The sequence below is a fragment of the Triticum urartu genome, chromosome 5A (genome assembly GCF_056163025.1).
Source record: "Triticum urartu cultivar PI428250 chromosome 5A, HENAU_Tu73, whole genome shotgun sequence".
NCBI lineage: Eukaryota > Viridiplantae > Streptophyta > Magnoliopsida > Poales > Poaceae > Triticum > Triticum urartu.
Window position 1 is genome coordinate 483,825,991 of NC_141877.1, and position 18,672 is coordinate 483,844,662.

The following is an 18,672-nucleotide window of genomic DNA, read 5'->3' on the forward strand; positions in this document are numbered from 1 at the left end:
AGATGATCCAGTGCAGGGGATCCCGGCAGTCTATGCGCTGGTGGAGCAGGCTAAGGCACCGTAAACAGAGGCCTTTGAAGCGCCTTAAAAAGGCGTCACGACCGCTCTGGCCATTGATGGAGGAGCGCTGACCAGAGCGCCAGGGAGCGGAGGACGCAGGGCGGGCCGATGGGTTTTTTAGGGCGCGTCATTCCTTCTGCGACTTGACTTCTCTCCATCTATCATCGTCGCCCAAAGAGGAATGCTTTGACTCGGGGGAGGGTCTAACCACAATGGATTTTAGCCTGGGCGCCCTGAAGGGGGGATCCGCCGCACGGACCGTTGGTGGAGGCGATGCAGCGGCGGCGTGGGAGCACTCGCCCCGTAGCAGTATTCACGGCGAGGCAACGGCCAGCAGTAATGGTGATGGCGCGGCCGGCAGGGAGTCAGGTACATGGGACGGACTAGAGGACTGAGCGAGATCTGGGATGGAGGCGCGCACTCCCCATCCCGATCTGTCGCTGGACACGGAGCACGAGGAGCGCGCTAAGCTGGGCGGGGAGACTGAACGCATGGCGCCCGTTGGGTGGCGCCGACGCCCGGTAGATGGCGGCGGGGCTGGGTGGCCACACGGCCGGAGTGGCCAACTGCGCGTGAGGTGGGAGGTCCGGGGGAGAGCTCTCCCCATAGAGCACTTAATTACCACCCCTGTAGGAAATTAACTTTGTCTTTTGACCGCTAATCCTCATTAAAAGGTCAATGTAGCTGCCACAACATATGCATAATGAAAGACAATGGTGGCCGCCGTTCGGCTGGGACCTCGACACGGGGTGGGTCCACCATGCTAGGAGGGAGGGAAGAAAGCCACAGTGCGTTGGCACTGGAGGGAGAACCCTAGTGGCGCGGTGATACTTACTCTTACTCCCATCTGCACCTGCTTCTCGTTGTTGCTCATCCGCCGAGGCCGTGTAGCCACAACCAGTCATATTCCCTTTTCACATTAATTACCCTTGATGTTGTTCTACAATTATGACCAGAAATTATCAATATCCCTTCCCCAATACAGAAAGTCAGTGCAAATCAACTATTTCTTCACATAGCCTATCAGAAATCCACCAAATCAGAGATGGATGAATATTGAATACATAGAAAACACCAGGAGAAGCAAAGAACAACAGGGTCATGTGATGTAACCTTTCATCCGACAGAGAAGTCGGGGCATGTGGCAACGGCAGCACTGCCGCCCAACAGAGGGCGCAGAGGAGGGCGTCGAGGGCTCCCGAGCGACACATGGGAACAAGGCGGTTAGGTGGAGGAGCAGTCGGGCAGTGAGGAAGATGGGCCAAACAAAGAGCGTGTGGATGAAGACGCTTTCTATGGTATGTGGCGTAGTCGGCGAAGTACTGCTCTGGGTCGAGGCATCCGCCGCCGCGAGCCATCATGAGATTTGTCAATCAGGCGTTGCCTCTTCCAAACAAATGAGGCGCGATGGAGGAAGTAGATCAAAGGAGGTCATGGAGCACGGGGTCACGGGCGGAGCAGCAATGGAAGGAACATATTGGGAGATGGCGGCACCTATAGTTCCAACCCAAAGAGATAATGTGAGGCGGCTCTAGGGGCTTGATGGGTTGCGTGATTGTAGGGGACGTGCACCTAGTAGTTACAATATTCCTCTCCTGGTTGAGGTGGAGTACGGTCAGTCATTGGAAATTCCTGAGTGCACACCATAGAGCTATTGGATCAATGATGACTGTTAGATTGAGATTTGTGAGACTAATCCTGCGGTGCTGATTTGTTCGTGCGGTGTCGTGGGCCTAATTGTTGGGTGCACGTAAGAAGGTTCTTGTTTGATTGTTTAATAATAGTGGAGAAAAACTATTGGGGAATGCAGTAATTTCAAAATTTTCCTACGCACACGCAAGATCTATCATGGTGATGCATAGCAATGAGAGGGAAGAGTGTTGTCTACGTACCCTCGTAGACCATAAGCGGAAGCGTTATGACAACGCGGTTGATGTAGTCTAACGTCTTCATGATCCGACTGATCCTAGCACCGAAGGTATGGCACCTCCGCGATCTGCACACGTTCAGCTCCGTGACGTCCCGCGAACTCTAGATCCAGCTGAATGTCGAGGGGGAGTTTCGTTAGCACGACAGCGTGATGACGGTGATGATGAAGCTACCGAAACATGGCTTTGCCTAAGCACCACAACGATATGACCGAGGTGGATTATGGTGGAGGGGCACTGCACACAGCTAAGACAATTGTCAACTTGTGTGTCTATGGGGTGCCCCCCTTCCCGGTATATAAAGGAGTGGAGGAGGCGGAGGGGCCGGCCCTCTATGGCGCGCCCAAGGGAGTCCTACTCCCACCTGGAGTAGGATCCCCCCTTTCCTAGTTGGATTAGGAGAGGAAGGAAGGGGGGGGGAGAGGGGGAAGGAAAGGGGGGCCGGCCCCCCACCCAATTCGGATTGGACTTGGGGGGCACCTCCTAGGCTCCCTTCTCCTCTCTCCCACTATGGCCCAATAAGGCCCATATACTTCCCGGGGGGTTCCGGTAACCTCCCAGTACTCCGGTATATGCCCGAACTCACCCAGAACCATTCCGATGTCCAAACATAGTCATCCAATATATCAATCCTTATGTCTCGACCATTTCGACACTCCTCGTCATGTCTGTGTTCATATCCGGGACTTCGAACAACCTTCGGTGCATCAAAACACATAAACTCATAATACCGATCGTCACCAAACGTTAAGCGTGCGGACCCTACGGGTTCGAGAACTATGTAGACATGACCAAGACTCATATCTGGTCAATGACAATAGCGGAACCTGGATGCTCATATTGGTTCCTACATATTCTACGAAGATCTTTATCAGTCAAACCGCATAACATCATACATTGTTCCCTTTGTCCTCGGTATGTTACTTGCCCGAGATTCGATCGTCGATATCTCAATACCTAGTTCAATCTCGTTACCAGTAAGTCTCTTTACTCGTTCTGTAATGCAACATCCCCTAACTAACTCATTAGTCACATTGCTTGCAAGGCTTATAATGATGTGCATTACCGAGAGGGCCCAAAGATACCTCTCCGATACACGGAGTGACAAATCCTAATCTCGATCTATACCAACTCAACAAACACCATCGGAGATACTTGTAGAGCATCTTTATAGTCACCCAGTTACGCTGTGACGTTTGATAGCACACTAAGTGTTCCTCCGGTATTCGGGAGTTGCATAATCTCATAGTCATAGGAACATGTATAAGTTATGAAGAAAGCAATATCAATAAACTAAACGATCATCGTGCTAAGCTAATGGATGGGTCAAGTCAATCACATCATTCTCTAATGATGTGATGCCGTTTATCAAATGACAACTCTTTGTCCATGGCTATGAAACTTAACCATCTTTCATCAACGAGCTAGTCAAGTAGAGGCATACTAGTGACACTCTGTTTGTCTATGTATTCACACATGTACTGAGTTTCCGGTTAATACAATTCTAGCATGAATAATAAACATTTATCATGATATAAGGAAATATAAATAACAACTTTATTATTGTCTCTAAGGCATATTTCCTTCAAAAATGAGTACCAAGTTTCATACATTTGAACTTTAATTATTTTTAAATACTATCTTTTGAAAAATATATTAATTTTTCGTAAATTTTAACTTCTGGAATTTTTTACTTTCAGAAAATTAAATTAGTTCTCGCATTGTATGATCCACTTTTTATCTGGACAATAATAAGTCGGTGCATGCAAATTGTGCTTGGCTTGTTTATTTCGGCGTTCCTAGACAATAAGAAAGCCATTTTATTATATTATGTCGCGCTTGATCTCAAAATCACATCGACTAATATAGTCATAAGAGTTCAGCCGCATTTTGCACTTGAAGATGCACACTACAATTGTAGTTTGATCCTATTCATGGAACTGGTCTATTGCGTCTTTTTCTATACCAAAGAACCTCTCCGGTGCTACATCCGGATGTGTGTAGGAGTCATTGTGTTATTTTGGTATTATATTTATTCGATGATTTGGAAAACTAAATGTGGTACTAGATTAGTGAATAGTTCGATCATACAGAAAAGAACAAGCAAATCATGAAATAAATGAAAAAATTTGTGAAAAATGCACTAGCAAAGTAGCATAATGACTCTTATCGGCTCCACCAATGCCGATGGTAATGGTATCCGTACGGATATCTGCTTAGAATTCATTTCATAAAACTCAATTAATAATTGTTTCTCCAACATGCCTTGAGAATGAAAGGTTTCTTCCATAAATGTCGTGAGTGGATCCAAACCTTCATTTCTAGACATGGTGTGGCTGTTAAAGTCAATGATGACATAGGACACCACTTTCAAATGGAAAAGGGCCTATGTCAGGGTGATCCACTGTCTCTAATATTATTTAACATTGTCGCTGTCATGTTCGCTACTATGATAGAGCGCCAAACAGGACGGCCAAATTGCAGTAGTGATGCCACACCTTGTGGATGCGGGGATATCAATTTTGCAATATGACGTCGATACTATGCTCTTTATGGACATGACCTGGACAATACTCATAATTTGAAACTTTTACTTTCAGCCTTTGAGCAAATGTCGGGTCTTAAGATTCACTTCCACAATAGTGAATTGTTCTGTTTCGGAGAGGCTAAGGAGGCGGCTACACAATACGCTGACTTGTTTGGCTGCGCGCAATGCCAATTTCCAATTGAATATTTGGGAATATTGATTATTCATTATCGACGCCTAACTAACTCAGAGTGGAAGCATGGCGAAGAGCGCCTAGAGAAACATTTGAACAATTGGAAAGGCAAGTTGCTCTTCATTGGAAGACGACTAGTGTTGATCAATTCTATTTTTACAAACACGGTACTCTATATGTTATCCTTCTTCCAGCTCCCGAAAGGGGTGCTACAAAGATTTGACTATTTGAGATCCAGATTCTATTTTACAAATTTGAACTTTCCAAAATTGGAATGTTCATTTTTGAAAATATAAATTTTATAAACTTGCATTTTAAATATTAAAAAATGAGGAATTTAAAGTTTACAAAATTATGACAAATGAACATTTAGAATATATACTTTCCGAAATTCAACTTCTATAAACTTTTACTTTCAAAATTTCAAATTTCTACAGAAGTTGAAGGTAAGGGAGTGGGTGAGAGAGAGAGAGAGAGAGAGAGAGAGAGAGAGAGAGAGAGAGAGAGAGAGAGAGAGAGTTGAAATGGGAAGATGCGTGGGCCAACTTTTGGATGCATGAGCATGTGCATCATCCCGGCCTTTGTACTAAATTGAAGGTGGGCCAACTTTTGGATGCATTCGAAAGCGCAAACTCTGTACTAAATTGAAGGAGGGCCTGGAATTCTTGGAATACCCTCTGCTCTTCATCCGATTTTCTTTCTTCGCTAGTTAAAGAATATCCGAATTAAAGGGCAAAATCTTTTTTTTTTTGTTTCTGAGTATTTGAAAAGGCAGCCCGAGCACAACAAAGTGGATGCCTAAATGGTTAAGCTAATCAGGCAGAACATAAATGCACATGTCTGTTTGTCTGTTCCTTAATTTATACAACATGTGTGCATATTGAATTTTTTATGCTTGATTAATAAAACTCATATGGGATGTGAAAGAAATCGTACGCTCGTGCAATTTTTTACTAGTTTTGCGAGGGAACGCTTATTTTTCACGGATTGATGCATAAAAGAATGCTGATATCACCTTATTAGTTCGGTAATGCTAGAAATCTGACATTAAATATTTAAGCATGGCAAATCGAATAACTTTTATGCAAATTTAGTTAACGTGAGGATGACAAATTTAGTTTACGAGCACGGCAATATTCTGGCAAAAAAAATGGGGAGATTCTTTTTTAGTGGAGTCCTATTAATTTTACACGTCCCTACTTGGGACTACGTTGTGCGGATACTTCAGAAAGTGCTCATATCCAGCCGGATACTGCCCGATACGTATCCTGTAAGTATCCCTTGATATTTTGATTAAAAAAGGAAAATAATGTTTGATACTCCTAGGATACTTCTGCGATACGTTTTGGATACATGAAACCCCTCTTTCGACGTGAAATCCCCTCAATAATAAAGGCACACCTTTTGAAGATTCCCAACATGGGCGTGAGTTCATGTGAAAACAAGTTTGTCAATGTTTTTGTTCAATTGAAAGGTGAGCAAGCGAGTATGGATTCATTGATTGGAGCAGCAAACCTAGGCAAATCTCATTGCCAATTAATGGAAGTGGGCTAAATGCAAGAAAAGAAAGAGGAAGGCATGCTTTGACCTAGAAGCTCCTCATATTTGTAATAATTAATATGTGTAACATCTATGTATAAACGTATTCATGTTTTTAGAAAATTGGCATATCGGGCGTATCCTCGTATCCCATACGTATCCAAGTATCCGTGCAACACAGCTTGGGGAGATCCTTTTTTCCTCTGTTTCGAATCAATCATACTCCCGTTATATTTCAACTTTACTCACAGGACCTGATGTATAAACTTGGAGCAAATTTGTGCTGGAATTCAAAACAATAAAAAAGACTGATTCATGTTAGCAGTCCAAGACACGCGCATGTATATATTTTCTTCATTTGTTCAACTAACTTCACTCAAGATATATTTGCCTGATGTATAAACTCGATATACCACTACCAGAGCTTGTCACACCGTGGTCCTGCCACCTAGCCAGCTCTCGGCGGTACGCATGGGGTGGGCACGAGCATCAGCGGCGTCTTGCGGTGGAAGGTCAGCCTGCCGGCCTCCTCCATGCATGGGGTTTGTCTCCTGGTATAAGAATGTTATTCAGAGATATGGGATGGATTGTGTTCTTAATTTTTTCAGAACTGAGGTCCCTCTTAGGTTTGTCAAGTTGATTGCTGCTATGTTTGATGTATATACCATTCATTTCTAGAACATTTTTCGTAGTTATTGCTTAACTTGCAATTTCATTATATGTATAGTTTTAGGGTCAATCAACACTGTAAATTCAAGTCAATGAAAATGGAAATTAAGTGTAATTTCAGTGTATTTGCACTGTGGCTTGAGCGATTTTACTGTATAAATTTAGGGAAATTACTACTGTAATTCATGTGCAACATTGAGTGTAATTCGCGGGGGGGGGGGGGGGGGGGGGGTGTTATTGTGTAAATCACAAGGAAAATTACACTGTGATTCTTGTGCAACTCACTGTAAGTCGCAGCAGTTACAACGTATTTTTCAGGGCAATTTTTGTTTTTTGTTAGGTTGGTTTGTCTTTGTTGGGTAACATCATTTTTCTATATAGTTTTGGGGTTTGTCAAAGTTAGGTGATAGGACTCTCTTAGTGTGAAAACTGCAAACCTACAGATTTACAGCGTAATTCAACTGCGCATTTACACTGTCATTCCACCGTAAAACTGTAAATGTACTACTATAAATTACAAATAAGGCTTCACAAAATTACACTAATTTACAGTGGTACTCTACAGTTCTTTTACAGTGGCAATCTGCAGTTCTTACTGTGCTAATATGCAGCAGTTTTTTCATAATTTGAAAGCGTACTCATGTAATCACAGTGCCATTTTTGTTCTACAGTTGATCTACTTTGTTTTCATGTACCACTGTTTTGTTGTTTTGGAAGTGGGTCATGAGTGCATTCGGTTTGGCCATTGTAATATTTTCACTGTATTTTTTGGAAGTCCAGTAATGCCACTCTAATATTTACACAGTATCAGTGTAAGTTCTGCGTAAATACACTGTAATCACAGATTATCTATAAGTGTAATTTACAAACAGTACGTATGTAAAATACACTGTAATTTTAGAAGTTTCAGTGCTAATTTTAACTCTGAATTGTATGTATATAGACTGTAACTCTCAAGATGTCATCGTTAGTACACTGTAATGACAGTGTAATTATCACTTCAATTTTTCTCCCAAATGACGGTGTAAGTTCAAGTTCTGGCCATAATGTCACAAGACCCGATGTATAAACTCGGAGCAAACTTGTGCTGGAACTCAAAACGTAAAAAAGAGTGATTCATGTTACCAGCCCAAGACGCGCGCATGTATCAATTTTCTTCATTTGTTCAACTAAGTTCACTCAAGATATATTTGCCAGATGTATAACTCTATATACCACTATCAGAGCAGCAGAGCTTGTCACACTACGTATGGGGTAGGCACGAGCACCAGCGGCGTCTTGCGGTGGAAGGTCAGCCTACCGGCCTCCTCCGGCAGCTCCCATGACCAGTGCGGGGCAGATTTGCCGGCCGGCGCCGAACGGCATCAGTTCCAAGTGAGCGCCACGGAAGTCCACCTTGCCGTGCCTCCCGCTGGCCTCGAACCTCTCCGGCTTGAACTCCTCCGCGTCCTGCCCCCAGCTTGCGGGGTCCCTCCCGATGACCCACGCGTTCACGAGCACCCGCGACCCCGCCGGCACGTCGTAGCCGCCGATCTCCACCCTCCGAAGCGTCTCCCGCGGCAGAAGCAGCGTAATCGGCGGGTGCAGCCGCAGGGTCTCTTTGACGACCATCTTCAGGTAGGTCAGCTTCGGCAGGTCGTCCGGCTGCACCCGCTGCTCGTTGCCGGCGACCACGTCCCTGATCTCCTCCTGCGCTTTCTTCAGCACCTGCGGCTTCCGGATCAGCTCCGACATCGCCCACAGGATCGTCACAGAGCTCGTGTCGACGCCGCCGATGAACGCGTCCAGGAGGACAGCCTTGACGTGGTCCCTCGTGAAGCCATGCTCCTCGCAGATTCTGACGAGGGCATCCACCAGGTCACCGCCGCCGCTCTCCGGCCTGGGGCGTGCGGGGTCTCGATGCTGCTCCAGCACTTCCTCGAAGAAGCCGTCGAGGTCTCTGAAGATCCTCTCCCGGCGCGTGATGATGCCGGCGAGCCGGTCGAGGAGGCGGCCGGCGGTGTTGGGGAAGAAGTCCTCGGCGGAGAAGCTGGCCGACATGTCCACGGCCTCCTGTAGCACGTGCTGGAACCGCTCGTACTTGCCCGAGAACGCTTTTGCGTCGTACACGCTCCCGTACGCCACCATGGCGATCACGCCGTCGGCGACACAGAACACGTGCTCGTCCAACGACACCGGCCCCGCAGCGTCGCCCAGGGCAGCCAGCGTCGCCCCGCACTGGCCAGGTCGCGCAGGTTGCGATGCGGTAGAGGGCCCAGTTGGTGCAGGTTGCCGAGCACCGGCACTCGCTTCAGGCCCGGCGGCAGCTTCAGCCGCCCTTCCTCGGTGCTGCGCTTCGTCACCAGCAGGTACGAGACGACGGGGATGAGGATGACGGCTAGGAGGAGGAGGGGTAGTGAGATATCCATCGTCTCGGCCGGAGGTTCAGCTAGCTCGCTCACTGACGAGGTGCTGCTGCTCGTGGACGGTCGTCGGGGGTTTATAAAGTGACTGGCAAGGACCTTATGATTGGAAGCCATTGATTGGAAGAAAGAATGGCGAGGGGGCCACATCCCCCCTGAAAAATGGGAGGAGGGTGGAGATTAGGAAGCTAATTGGTTTGATGTCAAAAATTGACAGTGTCAAATTTTGGCAACTACTAAATGTTGGTTAGAGATTCGTTTCATATTAATTTTCGTTGTCAACCACACAAACAATTGGGGTAGAGATTAGGATGCTAATTGGTTTGATGCAAAAAATTGGCATGCCAAATTTTGGCAACTGTTAAATGTTGGCTAGAGATTGGTTGCATACCCATTTTCGTTGTCAATCACACAATAGGTTGGGGCCAGAGATTAGAAGGCTAATTGGTTTGATGCCAAAAATTGGCAAGCCAAATTTTGGCAACTGTTAAATGTTGGCAAGAGAATGGTTGCATACCAATTTTCGTTGCCAATCACACAAAAAGTTAGAGATGAAGATAGGAGGGTAATAGGTTTGATGCCAAAAATTGGCATGCCAAGTTTTGGCAACTGTTAAATGTTGGCTAGAGATTGGTTGCATACCCATTTTCGTTGCCAATCACACAACAGGTTGGGGGCAGACATTAGGAGGCTAATTGGTTTGATGCCAAAAATTGACATGCCAAATTTTGGCAACTGTTAAATGTTGGCAAGAGAATGGTTGCATACCAATTTTTGTTGTCAATCACACAAAAATTTAGGGGTGAAGATTAGGAGGCTAATTAGTTCGATGCCCAAAATTAGCATGCCAAATTTTGGCAAGTGTTAAATGTTAAGAGATTGGTTGCATAACAATTTTCGTTGCCAATCACACAAAAGTTTGGGGGGAGGGGGGAGGGGGGTGGAGATTAGGAGTCTAATTGGTTTGATGCCAAAAATTCAGGGGAGGGGGGATTAGGAGGCTAATTGGTTTAATGCCAAAAATTAGCATGTCAAATTTTGACAACTATTAAACGTTGGCTAGAGATCGATTGCATACCAATTTTCCTTGCCAATCACACAAAAGGTTGCCAAATGTTGGCAACTTTTATTTTGCCAAATATTGGTAACAAACCAATCAGCCTCTAGTTAACGAACACACCCCGTAATAGTCCGTTGGTTTAGAGTTTTCACAATGGCAGGGTGAAGGTTTAGTAAATCATTTGACACCAAGTACCATTTGATCCAACATTGAAATTCCTATAAGATTTTAATTCTTAACTCTAAAAATAAACACTACAATTTGTTTTTGCACTAGATGAACAATTTCTTATAATGCTGAATATGTTTTTAGTTATTTATGAACAACTTTACTTAGTTAATTCTCCGTCGACTGAGGGCTAGTTGCTCCCGTAATATTTCCATGATATGCATGCTATCGCTCTTAATTTTACGACAACTACATGTTGTCTTGCTGTTATTTTAGATCCCTTTGGGAAGATGAAAAAAAATTCCAGGTCAATGACTTGTGAACTCCATCTTCTCACCACCTGATCGGCCGGTGGCACGTGGCATGCCCCTTCTACGTTTTGAGAGTTGGATCAGTTGGTTATTTAAACTTGCTCACCACATATGCCATATCACTATACTGCCAAAAAACTTGTAGGTTGCTCACCACATGTGTCATGTGGAATCTGTTGAACCTAGCTACTGACGTATGTATGCATCATTTTGGTGATTAGAGGGAGAGCAAGGATTATAGCGAGTATGGACTTAGGTTTTCTAGCGCAATAAGAACTGTTTATTTGGGAGTTCGGATGATACATGTGTAGCTTGATGTCACATGGTAATCGCTCTATCAATTCTTTAAAGTCATTTGACATTATTGGTTACTGGTCACACCTCGCGACCACCTGGTCATGGACCAGCTCAAGAAAGTGTTGCAGCGTGTTGTGTGTGTGGATACGGGGACCAGGCCCTCAACCATCCTCGTCCCATGTAGACGCACCTAGTCACCACATGTCGTGCGCTTGCGTACTGTACCAGGCATCCTACTCGGTGTAGTGGGATGCAACCACAATTGACGGCAAGCATCCTTTGAGGCGTCATCTCTATCTCCGCTAGCTTCAAATTGTCGCTTTCTAGGAGGCCAACCCTGTCATAACTATACAATCAACCTATAATCTTAGAGCATCTCCAGCCGTTCGCCCCCAGGATGCCGAAAAAGTGACGTCTGGGGTCGAACCGACTTTTATTTCGGCATGGGGGCGATTGCGTTCCCAGTCGCCGCCCCCAGCTCGCCCCCAAATCGGCGCAAACTCGGCGATTGGATTCAAATTTGTACAAACACGGCACAAACTCGGCGATTTCATTCAAATTTGTACAAAAAGACATAAAACAAACTACGCCCACTACGCCATTGCCGCCACCCGCCTTCTACATCCCGAGGAGTCTGTAGAACTAGGTGTAGTCGCCGCCGTCATTGTCATCGTCGTCGCCGCCCTGCGTCCCGCCGGAGCCGCTGCCGTCCCTGTTGCACCCCTGACCAGGGTCGCCGACGCGCGCGGGGTTGGATGACTCGGGCGCTTCCTTGTCGTCGCTGTCGAGGACGACGACACCGCCCTCGTCGCGTCCGCGGCGCCGGGCCTTGATCTTCTCATAGGCCCGGCGCTGGCGCTCCACCTGCTCGCGGACATAGTCCGTCGTCGCCCACTTGAGGGCGGTCTTGTCAGTGGCGGCCATCTCCGCGTGCTCCTTCTTGACGGGGAGCAACCCCGGCTCGGTCTTTGGACGAACGAGGCGGAAGGAACGAGGGGAGGGGCGGCCGCCCTCATTGATGACGAGGGCGCCACTGCGGGTGTGGCGCCCAAGCGGCATCTCCTGTGGCTCCGACTTGATGGGGCGGAGCACTGGCGACCCGGAGGAGAGCGAACCAGAACCCGGCGACGAGGAGGTCGCCGCCTCCATTCACCGTGGCATCTAGGAACTGCCGGCGGCGAGAGAAGGGCGGGGGCACCGGATACTCGAGTTGCGGCGTGTTGCTGGTCTTGATGTGGTCGAGGACGGCCTCGGGGGTGCGGCGAGGCACGCCCCACCATTTGCTCCGCCGGTCGGTGTTGAGGCGGCCGGCGGGAATGGTGCCGTTTGCGGACCCGACCTGGTCTTTGTGGCAGCGGTCGAAGTACATCGTCCACAACATGTGGTTGTCGGCGGCGTACCTCGGCTCGTTCCGCTGCACCTCCGACAATGACGAACGGATGCAGGCGATCTCGGCGCGCCGTTCAGCCGTGGTGGGCACCCGGGGCACCAGAACGTCACCGGTGGTCAGCCTCCACAAGCACGGCACCTGCATGTCTGGGGGTGTCGGGTAGTCGACCTTGTAGCGGAGGCGCGCCTCGTCCTCGCGAAGACGGCGCCGGCCGAAGCCGTTCGCCGCCGCAGCGTCGCCTATGTAGCGCTCGACCATTGCTCGTCGGCGGGGAGAAGAGGGGGGAGAGTGGCTTCTGTGGTGAGAAGAGGCGAGGTGTGGCGATTGTGGCGTTCACCGGCGGGGACGTCGACTTTTATAGCCGAAGCGGGGCGGTGAGAACCTGCTCGCCAGGTGCCGCGTGATGGGAGCGGGCGGGACGCGCATCGCGGTGCCTTCATTGTGCCGCCCGTGAGGCATCAGTGGGAGGCTGACCGGCACGACAACCTTGGCATTGATTCCTGCAGGAACCGAGGTGATGAGGACGATGAAGCAGCATGTCGCTGACTCGGCGGGCCCATTCCCGTTCGCGCCAAAATCAGTTTCACTAGCGCCCCCTAGCGCACCGGGTTTGGCCTGGGGCCGCCGGCACCAGTTTCGGCCCAAACCGGCAAAAAACGGGCTCCTGAGAACGTGACTAGGCCGTTTTTTGGGCACCGGCGCTAAAAATGGCCTGGGGCCTGTTGGGGGCGCGGCTGGAGATGCTCTTATGTCCATGCTATACATTGGATCATGTACTATTCGAAACATATGAAAAGACTGAAAGAAAAGAAATTATGGAAAGAAATTGGTGTTGCCTCACATTAGAGAATATTCTTTTTTTGTTACCCGAAACTGTAGAATGAGTCTGATAAGTGCCACACGTGTGGCACGAACACATGGCAACCGTAAAATAGGGGGATGGTGAAGGAAATATGCCCTAGAGGCAATAAAAAAGTTATTATTTATTTCCTTATTTCATGTTAAATGTTTATTATTCATGCTAGAATTGTATTAACCGGAAACATAATACATGTGTGAATACATAGACAAACAGAGTGTCACTAGTATGCCTCTACTTGACTAGCTCATTGAATCGAAGATGGTTAAGTTTCCTAGCCATAGACATGAGTTGTCATTTGATTAACGGGGTCACATCATTAGAGAATGATGTGATTGACTTGACCCATTCCGTTAGCATAGCACTTGATCGTTTAGTTTGTTGCTATTGCTTTCTTCATGACTTATACATGTTCCTATGACTATGAGATCATGCAACTCCCGTTTACCAGAGGAACACTTTGTGTGCTACCAAACGTCACAATGTAACTGAGTGATTATAAAGCTTCTCTACAGGTGTCTCCAAAGGTACTTGTTGGGTTGGCGTATTTCGAGATTAGGATTTGTCACTCCGATTGTCGGAGAGGTATCTCCGGGCCCTCTCGGTAATGCACATCACTTAAAGCCTTGGAAGCATTGCAACTAATGAGTTGGTTGCGGGATGATGTATTACGGAATGAGTAAATAGACTTGCCGGTAACGAGATTGAACTAGGTATTGAGATACCGACGATCGAATCTCGGGCAAGTAACATACCGATGACAAAGGGAACAACGTATGTTGTTATGCGGTTTGACCGATAAAGATCTTCGTAGAATATGTGGGAGCCAATATGAGCATCCAGGTTCCGCTATTGGTTATTGGCCGGAGACGTGTCTCGGTCATGTCTACATAGTTCTCGAACCCGTATGGTCCGCACGCTTAAAGTTTCGGTGACGATTGTATTATGTGTTTATGTGATTTGATGTACCGAAGGTAGTTCGGAGTCCCTGATGAGATCAGGGACACGACGAGGAGTCTCGAAATGGTCAAGATGTAAAGATTGATATATTGGACGACTATATTCGGACATCGGAAAGGTTCTGAGTGATTCGGGTATTTTCGAGGGTACCGGGGAGTTACGGGAATACAAGAAAGAAGTAATGGGCCTCATGGGCCAAGTGGTGAAAGAGAGGAGGCAGGGCGCGCGGACCCCTAGCCCAACTGAATTGGACTAGGGGGGCGGCCCCCCTTTCCTCCTTTTCCTCCCTCTCCTTCCTTCTCCTTCTCCTCCTTCCTTTCCTCCTCCTAGTAGGAGTAGGAAAGGGGAGTCCTACTCCTACTAGGAGGAGGACTCCTCCTCCTGGCGCGCCCATAGAGGGCCGGCCGGCCTCCCCCCTTGCTCCTTTATATACGGGGGCAGGGGGCACCTCTAGACACACAAGTTGATCTGTTGATCTCTCCCAGCCGTGTGCGGTGCCCCCCTCCACCATATTCCACCTCGGTCATATCGTAGCGGTGCTTAGGCGAAGCCCTGCATCGGTAGCAACATCATCACCGTCATCACGCCATCGTGCTGACGGAACTCTCCTATGAAGCTCTGCTGGATCGGAGTTCGCGAGACGTCATCGAGCTGAACGTGTGCTGAACTCGGAAGTGTCTTGCGTTCAGTACTTGGATCGGTCGGATCGTGAAGACGTACGACTACATCAACCGCGTTGTGCTAACGCTTCCGCTTTCGGTCTACGAGGGTACGTGGACAACACTCTCCCCTCTCGTTGCTATGCATCACCATGATCTTGCGTGTGCGTAGGAAATTTTTGAAATTGCTACGTTCCCCAACAGTGGCATCCGAGCCTAGGTTTTATGCATTGATGTTATGCACGAGTAGAACACAAGTGAGTTGTGGGCGATATAAGTCATACTGCTTACCAGCATGTCATACTTTGGTTCGGCGATATTGTTGGATGAAGCGGCCTGGACCGACATTACGCGTACGCTTACGCGAGACTGGTTCTACCGACGTGCTTTGCACACAGGTGGCTGGCGGGTGTCAGTTTCTCCAACTTTAGTTGAACCAACTGTGGCTACGCCCGGTCCTTGTGAAGGTTAAAACAGCACCAACTTGACAAACTATCGTTGTGGTTTTGATGCGTAGGTAAGAACGATTCTTGCTAAGCCCATAGCAGCCACGTAAAACTTGCAACAACAAAGTAGAGGACGTCTAACTTGTTTTTGCAGGGCATGTTGTGATGTGATATGGTCAAGACATGATGCTAAATTTTATTGTATGATATGATCATGTTTTGTAACCGAGTTATCGGCAACTGGCAGGAGCCATATGGTTGTCGCTTTATTGTATGCAATACAATCGCACTGTAATGCTTTACTTTATCACTAAGCGATAGCGATAGTCGTGGAAGCTTAAGATTGGCGAGACGACAACGATGCTACGATGGAGATCATGGTGTCGCGCCGATGACGATGGTGATCATGACAGTACTTCGGAGATGGAGATCACAAGTACAAGATGATGATGGCTATATCATATCACTTATATTGATTGCATGTGATGTTTATCTTTTATGCATCTTATCTTGCTTTGATTTACGGTAGCATTATAAGATGACCCCTCACTAAATTATCAAAGTATAAGTGTTCTCGCTGAGTATGCACCGTTGCGAAAGTTCTTCATGCTGAGACACCACGTGATGATCTGGTGTGATAGGCTCTACGTTCAAATACAACGGGTGCAAAACAGTTACACACGCGGAATACTCAGGTTAAACTTGACGAGCCTAGCATATAACAGATATGGCCTCGGAACACGGAGACCGAAAGGTCGAGCGTGAATCATATAGTAGATATGATCAACATAGTGATGTTCACTGTTGAAACTACTCCATCTCACGTGATGATCGGACATGGTTTAGTTGATATGGATCGCGTGATCACTTAGAGGATTAGAGGGATGTCTGTCTAAGTGGGAGTTCTTAAGTAATATGATTAATTGAACTTAAATTTAGCATGAACTTAGTCCTGGTAGTATTTGCATATCTACGTTGTAGATCAATAGCTCGTGTTATTGCTTCCCTATGTTTTATATGTGTTCCTAGAGAAAACTAAGTTGAAAGATGATAGTAGCAATGGTCTGGGTCCGTGATCTGAGGTTTATCCGCATTGCTGCACAGAAGAATTATGTCCTTGATGCACCGCTAGGTGACTCACCTATTGCAGGAGCAGATGCAAACGTTATGAACGTTTGGCTAGCTCAATATGATGACTACTTGATAGTTTAGTGCACCATGCTTAACAGCTTAGAATCAGGATTTCAAAGACGTTTTGAACGTCATGGACCATATGAGATGTTCCAGGAGTTGAAATTAATACTTCAAGCAAATACCCGAGTTGAGAGATATGAAGTCTCCAACAAGTTCTATAGCTAAAAGATGGAGGAGAATAGCTCAAGCAGTAAGCATGTGCTCAGATTGTCTGGGTACTACAATCGCTTGAATCAAGTGGGAGTTAATCTTCCAGATAAAATAGTGATTGACAGAATTCTCTAGTCACCATCACCAAGTTAATAGAACTTAGTGATGAACTATAATACGCAAGGGATGACGAAAATAATTCCCAAGCTCTTCGCGATGCAAAAATCGGCGAAGGTGGAAATCAAGAAAAACATCAAGTGTTGATGGTTGACAAGACCACTAGTTTCAAGAGAAAGGGCAAAGGGAAGAAGGGGAACTTCAAGAAGAACGGCAAACAAGTTGCTGCTCTAATGAAGAAACCCAAGTCTGGACCTAAGCCTGAGACTAAGTGCTTCTACTACAAAGGGACTGGTCACTAGAAGCAGAACTACCCCAAGTGTTTGGTGGATAAGAAGGATGGCAAAGTGAACAAAGCTATATTTGATATACATGTTATTGATGTGTACTTTACTAGTGTTTATAGCAACCCCTCGGTATTTAATACTGGTTGAGTTGCTAAGAGTAGTAACTCGAGATGGGAGTTGCAAAATAAACAGAGACTAGTTAAGGGTGAAGTGACTATGTGTGTCGGAAGTGGTTCCAAGATTGATATGATCATCATCGCACACTCCCTATACTTTCGGGATTAGTGTTGAACCTAAATAAATGTTATTTGGTGTTTGAGTTGAGCATAAATATGATTGGATCATGTTTATTGCAATATGGTTATTCATGTAAGTTAGAGAATAATTGTTGTTCTGTTTACATGATTAAAACCTTCTATGGTCATACACCCAATGAAAATGGTTTGTTGGATCTCGATCGTGGTGATACACATTTTCATAATATTGAAGCCAAAAGATGCAAAGTTAATAATGATAGTGCAACTTATTTGTGGCACTGCCGTTTAGGTCATATTGGTGTAAAATGCATGAAGAAAATCCATGCTGATGGGCTTTTGGAATCACTTGATTATGAATCAGTTGATGCTTGCGAACCATGCCTCATGGGCAAGATGACTAAGACTCCGTTCTCCGGAACAATGGAGCGAGCAACAGATTTGTTGGAAATCATACATACTGATGTATGTGGTCCGATGAATATTGAGGCTCGCGGCAGGTATCGTTATTTTCTGATCTTCACAGATGATTTGAGCTGATATGAGTATATCTACTTGATGAAACACAAGTCTGAAATATTTCAAAAGTTCAAAAAAATTCAGAGTGAAGTGGAGAATCATCGTAACAAAAATAAAAGTTTCTATGATATGATCGCAGAAGTAAAATATTTGAGTTACGATTTTGGCCTTCAGTTAAAACAATGTGAAATAGTTTCACTACTCACGCCACCTGGAACACCACAGTGTAATGGTGTGTCCGAATGTGGTAACCGTGCTTTATTAGATATGGTGCGATCTATGATGTCTCTTACCGATTACCACTATCATTTTGGGGTTATGCATTAGAGACAGCTACATTCATGTTAAATAGGGCACCATCTAAATCCGTTGAGACGACACCGTATGAACTGTGGTTTGGCGAGAAACCTAAGCTGTCGTTTCTTAAAGTTTGGTACTACGATGCTTATGTGAAAAAGTTTCAACATGATAAGCTCGAACCCAAATTAGAGAAGTAAATCTTCATAGGATACCAAAAGAAAATGTTGGGTACACCTTCTATCACAGATCCGAAGGCAAGATATTCATTGCTGAGAATGGATCCTTTCTAGAGAAGGAGTTTCTCTTGAAAGAAGTGAGTGGGAGGAAAGTAGAACTTGATGAGGTAACTGTACCTACTCCCTTATTGGAAAGTAGTTCATCAC

General features: G+C 46.2%; 1 protein-coding gene across 1 annotated transcript; it reads right to left on the bottom strand.

The window, feature by feature from the left end:
- Nucleotides 1–8,212: 8,212 nt before the first annotated feature.
- LOC125507185 (4-hydroxyphenylacetaldehyde oxime monooxygenase-like) lies at nucleotides 8,213–9,324 on the bottom strand. Its single transcript, XM_048671848.2, has 2 exons — nucleotides 9,196–9,324; nucleotides 8,213–9,133 (listed from the first exon to the last, which is right to left on the bottom strand). The coding sequence occupies exons 1-2, from the start codon at nucleotides 9,322–9,324 to the stop codon at nucleotides 8,213–8,215; spliced, it is 1,050 nt and encodes a 349-aa protein (XP_048527805.2).
- Nucleotides 9,325–18,672: the final 9,348 nt, after the last annotated feature.

Excerpts from the sequence above, each read along its gene's own strand:
- LOC125507185 (XM_048671848.2), bottom strand. The coding sequence starts at position 9,324 with ATGGATATCTCACTACCCCTCCTCCTCCTAGCCGTCATCCTCATCCCC. Across the intron at positions 9,134-9,195 it reads CGGGCCTGAAGCGAGTGCCG|TGCGGGGCGACGCTGGCTGC; the intron begins GTGCTCGGCAAC and ends CGACCTGGCCAG.